Below are 12,197 nucleotides of genomic sequence, written 5' to 3' on the forward strand. Positions count from 1 at the left end.
TAAGTTCAGGTAGAAACGAACAGGAGGTGAGAGGACAGGGCAAACAGTACGGCTTGGTGAAGTGCAGACAGCCTTTAAATACAGATATTTTGCAGCTACGTACTTAAGACTGATTAACATACATTAAAATAAAGAATAGGCTCTGGCTCTTTATCAGTTGTTCTACTTGTTGTATGTCACTGTTGAACATTCTTTCCTGAAGGCTAAGAATAGATGATATGACTCTGTTATTTCTTGTATTAAATCAGCGCTGGCCAAGAGATAAGAGTAGGGTAGGGTGGCTCAGAGTAAGGTACATTTTAGCAGGCTGTCACCTCAGTCTCAGTTGGTCTTTCTCTTTCACTCAAAACATAAAGGCCACATGCTGTTTCTAAACATTTATGTCAGTGCTGAAAAAAAGAATGAGCTATGGCAGCTGTGCCACTGACTAGCTACAAGTGTCAGCTGGGCACGCAAGTGTTCCAATCCTTTCACTCACCTCCTGTCCTCCCTACCCACCATCACAAAAAAAAAAAAAAAAATAGGAAGGAAATTACGTTGTTTTTGCTCTCTTACTCTGTCCCACCCATTCTCTGTGCTCTACAATTTGGTTTAACAATTATGCCCGCATCTCACCTTCTTTCTTCTAATGATCTGGAGCCATTAATGAGATGGTATCTGTTCAGAAAATATTACTACATGGAGTATACCTAAAGGAAAAAATGTAAACTGGGGCAATTTCTAATGTACATGACACGTAAAGTTGAGAATTTGCCATCACATCTCTCAGCAAAGTCCTCTTGAGACAGATGGTATCACTGCAAATATGAAGTAATAAAAAATCTTAGTACACATATAAAATAAATCGTCTATAATTTAATCCATTAAATCATACCCAATCAGTGCAAAAACAACTGCATTTCATTTCCTGGTGTAGTCTACTCTAACTCAAAGACATCAGGAGGGAATATTTTACTTCTGTATTGTAAAATAAAATTGTACAAAAAAAATCACATTATTGTAAATTAATCAAGCTATGATAAACAGATTTATAAGAAAAAAAAGCAGTTGAAGGACACCTCTAGAGTATTAGAAATTACTTTACTGAAGCAGAAGTCATAATTTAATTTCTGCACTGTAACTTGGCTTAACATTACTCACACATCCCCTTCTTTCGTTTCTTCCTGTCTTCCTAAGGAGACGAGACATTGTAATCTATCAAGGAGAAAAGGGGGCGTTTACCACTCCTCACAAAAATGATGGTATAACAGTTTTTACCCATTACATTTTGACTGTCTCTGCAACAAATCATGGAGTAACTTCTTCCTCAAATTGGCACATGCAGAGACTATGACAAACCTTTGGCGCATCTAAGCCAATCTGAAGCCACACATCTCATGTTATTCATAAATTTGCTACCTTAGGGGTTTGTCTGCATACACCCCATGGGCCTCCACTTCAGAAGACGGCACAGTGAAGAGTCTAGCTTTGCTAGATATTTTACACATATATATATATATATATATATATATATATATATATATACACACACACACACACACACACACACACACACACACACACACACATATGGATCTATATTAGATTACTGAAGTTCCAAAACTTCGAAATTCATATGGCTGAGACCATATGATCGAAGTTTCAGAATTTCGAACATTAAAAAAAATAATAATAAAGCCTTTCTTGCAGCTTTTACTGAATGGTTTGCCTGTGTAATGTATTTGCCCTTTGGTATGGATGTTATCTGGAATATTTTGCAGGCACCCTAATGTTTATGGAAATTAAGTTTGATTTTAAGCCCTGTGTTTCTAAACTACAGTTAAAAGATCCACTTACGCTATACTAACAAGATTCCCCCCCCCCCCCAAAAAAAAACATACAGAAACAGAAAAAAAAAAAAAAGAAAAGAAAAGGCAGGTCATGCTTACTCAACCTGGTGAATTTTTCTAAAAAAGGTCTCCAAAGCAATGGGTGAAGGTAAAAATGGTACAGACCATATACCTCTACCTGGCCAAAGCTTTTGACACAATTCCCCAATCAGGCACAGTTGAAAAGCTAAATAAGCTGGGAATAAACCCTTATGTCACCCGCTGGATGGGCAACTGGTTCACAGATAGAACACAGGAAATTAAAATAGGGGAAGTTACATCTACAAAGAGACTAGTCACTGACAGTTCCTCAGGGTTTTGTGCTAGGACTCCTTTTGTTTGGAATCTACTTTTCTGAAGTAAAAGTACCAAAGGGCTGTGGCTGACTACGTTTACAGACTACTGCAAGCTAGTAGCAGTCAATGAATCTCCAAATGACTTAGCCATCCTGTAGCAAGGTTTATCCCAAACAAAGTCAAAGTAAACTTTATTGTCATTTAAGACTACATAAGTGCAGCCTAAACAAAATTCTGAGTATCAACTCACCAGAGAGTGCATAAGAAGCAAGGATAGCAAGAACAGTATAACATTTCAATTTTAAAAAGATATTCAATACAAGACCCCCAGAAGGATAAATAAACCAATAATAACAGCAAAAACACACAAACCCTCCAGACAGTCATAGTAAGAATATTGTACATACCAGCATGATAGAGTAGGATTTCACGTTAAGATTGTCTTCCTTTGTTCATCTGCATCAGACAAACAGCAGGCAATCGCACATGAATTAGAAAGTATACTGCTACATCAAAGAATAAAAAAGGACATTGCACACTTTTCAGCTGAGCTATGTATTGCAAATGATTACTGACTAAATAATCGGTGGCTGGTATCAGAGTTTATAAGTCTCAACACTGTTGGATAGAAGATGATTAAGTATCTGGGGGTCTTGCAGCAGATACTCAGATATCTCTTGCCTGAAGACAGTAAACCAGCCATGTGCAGGGTGAGAGGGGTCATTGCTTCTTCTTAAAGTGTTCAATTGCATTTATTCTGCTGCATTTATTACTGCCTGCTAGTTCCTTGATTAAAGTGTAATCATTACTCTAAGTCTCTCAGTTGTGGTCTAAGGACTAGGGCTTCAGGCCAGTTGTTTTACATTAAGAAGGTTTGCAGTCTACACTCTTGTGGGAGGAGAGGGTGCCCTCTGCCCTTCTAAGTTGGGAATTGCTGGGTGAAGGCTTACTGTGCCTGTTGTTCTAACTGTCTTGGTTCCAGTTTAAGCACTTGGGTTCAACACCAGTTATTTTACATTAGGAAGATTTGTGGTCTAAACTCATGTGACAAAAAAGGACAGCCTACTCTCTTCTAAGCTGGGAATTGCTGGTTGAAGGCTCACTGTGTCTGTGATTCTGAAAGTGTCTTAGTTCTGGTTTAAGGACTTGGACTCCAAACCAGTTATTTTACATTAGGAGGGTCGTGGTCTAGACTCCTGTGTCAGGAGTGTGTGTCCTACACCCTTCTAAGCTGGAAATTGCTGGCTGAAGACCTATTGTGTCTGTCTTCTGAAGTGGCTTATGCATCTGGGCAATAAATCCAGTTGTTTTACATTAGGAAGGTTTGTGGACTAGACTCTTGTGGTGGGACAGTGTGGTCTACACCCTTCTAAGCTGGGAATTGCTGCTTTATTTATACTTTATTTTTGCTGTTGTGACTGTGATTTTATGACATTTTAATTTCTAGTATTTCTGCATTTTATAGCACAGCCTAGATTCAGACTTGCTGAATCTAGACTGTTTGGTATCACATGAGCACTAAAACCAGCTCTTCATTGAGATACTGAAAGATCTGAGGCATCTGCTGTTTCCAACTAACTATAAGTGCCCGTGTTTGCACCTATGTTCCACATTTAATTTGAATTTGCATTCTACTGTCTACTTGAATTGTCCGAACTGTTTTTTGCCACATTTTACTGTACACTTTACTAGTTCAACTGTAGCATAGCCCAGTTCTGGGTTTGCCATTTTTGGGTCTGTTTTGTAACTTTTGAGAATCAAATTCAAGCCATCCTTGTAGGTGAAGGCCCTTCTGCACCCTTGTGGGAGGACAGTGTTGTCTGGGTCCCATCTTGTCGAGGGTGATTGGATTAGTGCTCAGAGAGAGCATCTTTATTTGTTAATATGTGTTAAAATGGTTATCTCTAGTTTTGCTTAAGCCCTGTGTTTGTAATTGTCAGCGTGAAGTGCACCAATGTACACTGCCACATAGCGATGGTCACCATTGGTGGCTTAGATGCAAACGTTTTGCTTGTTAAATTTTCCCTTAGCATTTAGCTTGTGGTCTTCCAGAGGATTTTCACTGCCCTGCTCTACTATCAGGTGGGACACTAAGCCTAGCCACAGAGATACAAACACACCTCTCACCCACTAGCCATTCCTAAGTGCAACCTCTTTTCCTGGCCATATATATTTACCTTCACTATGGATGGACAATTTTTCACAGTCTCCCCAGGGAGCTTGGTCAACATGGACATCCTGAGGTAGTGTAGCAACTGCCTCATGTTCACTGACAACTCTCTACTCCTACTCCACACAAACTCAACATGTGAGAGATGCAACTATATTAAGAACCTAGAATACATGCTCTCTCACACACCAGTTAGTACATTTAACAATGAGCGGGTTGTCAGCATGTACACCTCACCTCCTACTCTACCCAAACCCACATCACACAAACCTACATATGCAGAGGTCCTCACAAGAAACATGACTTCCCAAACATAAACACAAGCATGCTACACATAATACTTCCTCTGCAGAACAGAATACACATAATAGCTCATGTACCAGTGTCTCACCCATCAAGCCCTTAAGGCAAACCACAAAACCAAACACATTAGTCATAAGTGGTTCCATCGTGAGACACAAAGATATCCCTCTCACCAGGCTAGATAAGGAAAAGGTCACAGTCAACTGTCTGTCAGGTGCCAGGATATGCAGTATCACACATGCTCTCAAGTCTCTCAAAAACATCTATTGTTATGACTCCGTCATAGTCCATGTTGGTGTGAACGACTTGAGATGTACCTCTCTGGACTGTATAAAGAGAGACAATGCTGAGCTTTTGGAGCATATTTCTCAGACAGGTATATCCCTAGCCTGAAGCAGCATTTTTCCTTCACCTAGAATGATGCCTCAATACTAACAGAAAATGACTGACTTCAATAACTGGCTTAGTTTCTGGTGTCATTCTAAAGGGATACAGTATAAGTCAGCCTGGGATGACATGATCGACAGACCTTGAAGCTTTGACAGAGATGGTCTTCATCTGTCACCCCTGGGATTTTAGCTACTGGCTAAGGCTCTTGCCACCAACAAAGTGCCTTTTTAGACAGTGTCTCAAGGACAAAACTCCCTAAGTAAAAACTCCATCTAAAAACAACCTCAAGGTTATGCTGCTAAACACTATGATTAACATGAAACTTCATTCACTGGAAGCAGTCTTCACCTTGGAAGATGCAAACATTTGTGCAGTCACTGAGACCTGGTTCAAGGCTATGGAGAGCACCCCAACCATACCGGGTTATACTTCCTTTCACATGTTCAGACCACAAACTGAAGGTGTTAAAACTAAAGGAGGTGGTGTATCTGTATTTCCACGGAAATACTATATACTTTTTTTCCCCACTGGAACCTGGAAAGTTTATGGAAGATTTTAGCCCTGCTCCGCTCACCCCTGCTGCGCTCAGGTTCGCTAAGTGCCCCACCCTGCCCCCATATCCCACCCGCACCCAGTACCTCTAAATTTAACCTATCAAAACCCCTCCCCCTATTCATACTAGTCATACAAAATCTCTGATGTAGCAAAAACCCCATCCCTCTATCCACACACTACTTGCATATTAATTAGAATCATCCCCTCTGCTAACAATGACTCTCCCACTCACAAAACTAATAACACTCAAAATCCCAACTCTCCTTCTACCCCTCTTAATAATCCCTTACCTCCTTACTTTCTATGAGAACCAGCAATGCCTAGAGCTCCAACTCCCTTTACATCAAACCAGTTTCCCCATAATCCCATCTCCATTTGAACAACTAACTTACTACCCAGCCTTTATCTCAATCCCTACTACGATGCATCTTACTAGGTTAAGACTAAATTACTCCAAATACAAGTACCATCAAAAGCTACTGTATATAGTCATGAAGTATCTAAATAAACTACAAAAAAATGACTGAGGATGGGGATATCCACCCTAACCCTGGACCATCCCCTAATCAAGGCCCTTCCAACCCATCTACCATAAAAAGACCCTCTAAATCCATCCTGGCCAGCCACCTAAACATAAGAAGCCTGAATAATAAAGTACACAACCTACATGCCCTCTTAGCTGTCAACTCCCCTGACATACTGTGTTTAACAGAAACCTGGCTTAAACCATCAACCTCAGATAATGTAATACTACCACCAGGGTATAATATACTTAGAGCTGATCACTCAACCAGAAAAGGAAGCGGGGTAGCTGTACTGTATAAAAGCACACTTAATGATACAATTGTCCCCTCTCAACCACCCCAAGCCCAAAATGTGGAAATCCTGGTTAAACTACAAGTTAATAAAAGTAAATGCCTAAACGTAATTTGCATATACATCCCCCCAGGTAACAATATAAGCACCCTAGAAGCCATTTTTAGCTGGCTATCAACTAGTTTCCCTCAATAGACTATCGTCACAGGAGACTTCAATACTGATTGGAGCTCATGTTCTTCTGACTCTCCCTCCACCCATATTAACCTCTTTGGGTTCTCCCAGCTCATAAACTTCTCAACCAGATTAGGTAAACCCAATCAAAAAGAGAGCATTCTTGACTGGATTCTCATCAACTGTCACCCTCACCTATATGAGTCAGGAACTCTCCCAAATGACCTCAGTGATCACCTTATCACATATGTACTTAAAAATAGAACAGGTAACACACGTCTACCCACCTATAAGTCTGTCAGAAGTATAAAAAACTTCAACTCCATTAAATTTCTATCCAAACTCAAAGCTTGTAATTGGTCAGTACTAAAAAACCTTCCCCTGCACGAAGCTGTTGATTACTTTAATACCAAATTCCTAGACATACTTGATTCTCATGCTCCAAAACGATCAATTAGAATTAAAACAAAAATCACCCCATGGCTTTCACAAGCCTCCAAATCTAAATTCTTACTCAGAAATAAGGCATGGGCCAAGTGGCATACTACCAAAGCCTCTCTAGACCGAATTAACGTCCAGCAACTAAGAAATAAGACAAAAAAAATCCATCTTTCTTGACAAATAAAGTACTATTGCCACCTGCAACAAAACAATAATAATAACCCCCGCAAGTTTTGGGCAGGCATAAACAATCTCCTCCACCCAGGCCGATCCTCTACCCCTCCACCCACAGCTTCCTCTGACAAAAGTGCCGAAGATGTGGCAGATACCTTTAATAGTTTCTTCACTGAACCTATTCAGGCCTTAGTCAGACAATCAACTCCTGGTGCCTCCATTACAAATACTCTTATACCAAATTCTCTGCTTTCTTTCAGCCTCCAACCGGTCTCTACATCCCTCATCCAATCCCTAATAAAAAAGCTAAAACCAACTGCCCTTTCAGTGGACCTCCTCCCAGCTGAATATCTGCAAATCGCTGTAGAAGCCATAGCACTCCCCATCTCAATACTAATCAACAGATCCATATCAGAAGCCACCATCCCCTCCATCTGGAAAATATCCCATGTCATACCTCTCCATAAAGGTGGCACATCCACTGAACTGTCAAACTATCGACCTATAGCAATCCTGTCCCCACTGGCCAAAATCATGGAAAAGTCCTTGCACAAACAACTTCTTCACTACCTCACTCAGAATAAACTGCTGACCAACTCTCAGCATGGCTTTCGACCCCATCACAGTACCTCTACAGCCCTCCTTTCCTTCATCAATGTTATCAACCTCAACCGGAATAGCAACAAAACTTCCTCAGCCCTCTTTATAGATCTGTCAAAAGCTTTTGATATGGTAAATCATCAACTACTAATACACACTATGAAAACCCTATCCTTTGATTACCAAGCCCTCCAATGGTTCCAAGCCTATCTGAATGACAGGAAACAAGCCATTTTCTGGCAAAATAAGCTCTCCTGCCTGTTACCCAATACCATGGGGGTTCCCCAAGACTCCATATTAGAACCTGTTCTCTTCCTAATCTTCATAAATGATCTCCCCACAGCCATCCCAGATACTACCTGCATCCAGTATGCAGACAACTCCACATTGGTCTGCTCTGACACCTCTCCAACTAATCTACTCCTAAAAACTCAGACTACTTTCACCACAGTTGAAAACTGGCTCTCAAATAGATGTCTGATCCTAAACCCAAATAAAACCAAGCTGCTACTTTTCTCACCCACATGTAAGTTCCCAGCAGCATCCTTTACCATAACATCTAAAAACGGGACCATCATCACCCCAGACCCCTTCACCAACCTCCTAGGAGTTATTATCGACAATAATCTCACTTTTGATATCCATGTAAATCAATCCATCAAATCCATAAATAAAAAACTAGGGTCACTTTACAGGATAAAATCTTTCCTTACACCACCAACCACTATAGCCATAGCCCAATCCCATCTTCTTTCTTCCCTCCTATATGCCTCTCCCATACTTACTAACCTAAACAAATCTGACCTCAATAAGCTCTCCAGCTGCTATAATAACATTGCCAGATTTGCCACTGGCTCACCTTATAGAACTCATCACTGCCTTAACCTGAAAGAACTAGGCTGGTTAGAGCTGCAAAGCCTCCTACAACTAAATCAACTTATAGAAGCTCATAAATTTCTTAGGCACCCAAACAACACCCCTGCACTGGAAAATATTATTACCCCATACAGTAATCTAAGCTCACTCCGCTCAGCAAATAGAATGCTTGTCCAAACAGTAAAAACTAATAATAAATCTGGATACTCACTATTTGTAAATGCCGTTGGTAAAATATGGAACTCCCTCCCTGACCATCTAACTCTTACCACCTCATTAGCCCAATTTAAGAAAAGACTCAAATTACATTTCAGATCACACTGGTTATGTCCATGCTCAAACCCTGATTAAATGCCTTCCTCTAATTTCTAACTACTCCTTGAGTTACCTGTCTCCTAATTTTTAATGCCCAATCTGTACCCGACAACTTGTTCTCAGACTGTAAAAGCTGCCTTTGTCACAAAGTATACCTATATTTTTAACTGAAGTATGTAATAATGGAATCTCAACAGGAGGAAATGTTTTTATAAACTTATTCGAAGCCAGCATTTTTCTTTTTTTTTTTTTGTTGGTTTTTACCTGTATCACTAGCTGGCATAACCTTTTTTTTATGTAAACTACACTACTTGTTATTATTACCTTTTGACTTCTTCTGCTTACGAATGTTTCTATGTAAATATTGCTACATGTTTTTTATTACCTTTTCTTTTTTTTTTCAAAACAGGTTTATTGTTTTAACATATAAGAGAAATATCATAACAATTTTATACAAGTAATTAAAAATAGGTATTATTATAATATTCAACAAAACAACTAAAGTATTTACAAAGACATCCACTACAATCAGATCAATTAATTAAACTAAAATACCATGTTATTGAAATTAAAGTTTTTCTAACAAATTTTGTAAATTATCCCATACAATATAATAAGATGTTTTTCTATTTGTTCTTGTCCTAATTGTGTTTATTTCCATATGGCACACTATATTCATAACATTTTTAAATTCATTGAACGAAGGAGGTGTATCTGAAATTCAATTTCTAGTTATTATTTTCCTAGCCACTGCTAGAATAGACCATAACAAGGGAAGCTTAACCTTTTTAACACTTTGAGGTACAGGTGTGTTGAATAATATAAGAGATTTAGAAATAATGAAATTATCTGTAAAAAGAGCCTGCAAAAATTCATTAATTGACTTCCAGTATTCTTTCAATTTTATGCAGTCATAAAACATATGAGCCCAGTCAGCATTAATTTCTACATTACATCTCTTACATAAATTATCTTTATTATTTATTTTATTCATCATCAAAGGTGTATAAAAAGATCTATGTAAAAATTTCCATGTATAAAGTCTCCAGACAATGGAAGACGTAGTTCTATAAGCAGATTCCAATATATATTGTTTATCTTGTTGATTTGGTGGGTCCCCATTAATAGAAGTGAAATAATTCCAGTATGAATCTACACTGTAAAAGTTTCTTGTCTGATAATTTTATGTATGTATGAAAGTTTACCTTTATCAGAAACTTTATGTTGTAAATTTAATATCAAGTAATCAATCAGTGTTGGAATAGATTCTTTAACTGTTATAGACATTAGATCTATTTTATTAATGAGATGTTGTCTAAAGGTCTGAACCTCTAACCAGCAAGTTTCTCTTAGATCAAATTCTTGTTTTAAGAAATCTAGATTTTTAACTTTATTATCAGATATCAACTGATACCAGTACTTTAGATCATTATCTATAGCTAAATGAGTTCCTTCAGAAGTAGATGACAAAAGCATACCCTGAGTATACATTATAGGAATACAATAAAATTCCATTCCCTATACTTAGGGTGCATGAATATAAAGTTACGATAACTAATAATAATATTTAATGGGTAACAAACCATATGTTTAGGTGTAATAGGTGAAGTACAAAATTCCTTTAGTAACCATAACATGGAGTTATTTACAATCATATTTTTATGTGTTAAGGAGATTTTCATGAAGTGCATACTAATTAGCTCCCAATAATCTTTCCATTTTGTGACATATGACTGATCTATTAATAAAGTAATAACTTTTACAATAGAAGAGATAGTATATAAATTAAAGTCTGGAAAATAAATACCCCTTGAGACCAGCTATTAGTATGTTTCTTTAATGCAATCCTAGGTCTATTAGGTGCCCATAGGAAATTTAACATTAGTGTATTCAGTTTCTTGATAATTATTTTTGTAGGTGGAAGTATTATTGATTGTATTAAGTATAAAATCTTGGGGAATATTATCATTTTAATAATTGTAAGTCTCTCCTCCATAGTAAAAAACATATTATTCCAGGTATTAAAAAGATTTTGTATATTAAGAAAACAGGTATTATAATTATTATATATAATAGATTTAATATCTTTAGATAGTATTATACCTAAATAAGTTATCTGACCTGAAATGGGTACATATTTAGTAAAATCACTAATGAGAATATTTTTTCGTGTATATATAGGTAGTATTTTAGTTTTTTCTTCATTGAATATTAAACCAGAAATACTTTTAAAATTCATCATTTTATCAAATAGAGACTGCATAGAAGAATTAGATCCTGCTGATGTAATTAGAACATCATCTGCAAAAAGTTGAATTTTGGATGTTGCATTTTCATCTATTTCAAAACCATGTCAGTACTGTTTCTGATCAAATTAGCCCAAGGCTCCATTACTAAAGTGAATAATAGTGGAGAAAGTGGGCATCCTTGTTTTGTACCTTTAAGAATGGGTATTTTTTGTGAAACATATGTTCCTACCTTAATATAAGCCAACATTCCTTTGTATAAATGCTCAATTAGATTTACAAATGCATCTGAGAAGTTTGTGCACTTCATTAAGGTAAACAGATAGTCCCAACTTACTGAATCAAATGCTGAACTTATATCAAGACTAATAAGTGTTAAATCTTTCTTTTTCCTATTTGCAAAATCTATTAATGTTAAAGTTCTTCTTATATTATCAAAAGTATTTCTATTTACAATGAAGCCTGTCTGATCTATATCTATAATGCCGGGAATGATTGTCTTCAATCTATCAGCAAAGATACTCATAAACATTTTATAATCAACATTAAGTAATGAGATGGGCCGATATGAAGAACATCTAGTTGGATCTTTATTAGGTTTCAAAATTGGTGAAATAAATGTATATTGCCAAGATGGGGGGGTTATTAACTCAGATTGGGCCAAAATAAAACCTTATGTATTAATGAATATGTACTTTTAGAAAGGATTTTATATATCTCTGGTATAATACCATCATTACCCGGTGCTTTGTTTGATTTAAGCTTATTTATTTGTGTAATAACTTCTGTATATGAAATACTCTTGTCCAATAGTTTAATCTGTTGTTTATTAAGCTTTTTATTCATGTTTGTGGTTATAAACTCCTTTATTTTATCTTTAGGTTCCATGTTAATGTTATTATGGTTAATTTTGTGAAAGTGATTTCTAAATTCATCTAGTATTTCTGGTATACTAGAAACATTCTTCTTTTTC

At 37.1% G+C, this 12,197-nt stretch overlaps 1 protein-coding gene across 2 annotated transcripts in view; it reads right to left on the reverse strand.

Moving 5' to 3' along the window:
* ARL15 (ADP ribosylation factor like GTPase 15) overlaps positions 1-12,197 on the reverse strand; it is a 3,047,572-nt gene that overhangs the window by 1,109,727 nt on the left and 1,925,648 nt on the right. For both annotated transcript variants that reach the window (XM_044063905.1, XM_044063904.1), the window contains exon 5: positions 1,141-1,194. In XM_044063905.1, coding sequence (XP_043919840.1) covers positions 1,141-1,194 — 54 coding nt within the window. The remainder of the gene's footprint in view (positions 1-1,140; positions 1,195-12,197) is intronic.

Source organism: Protopterus annectens, chromosome 2.part2, assembly GCF_019279795.1.
Source record: "Protopterus annectens isolate FY-2018-M chromosome 2.part2, PAN1.0, whole genome shotgun sequence".
Classification (NCBI taxonomy): domain Eukaryota; kingdom Metazoa; phylum Chordata; order Ceratodontiformes; family Protopteridae; genus Protopterus; species Protopterus annectens.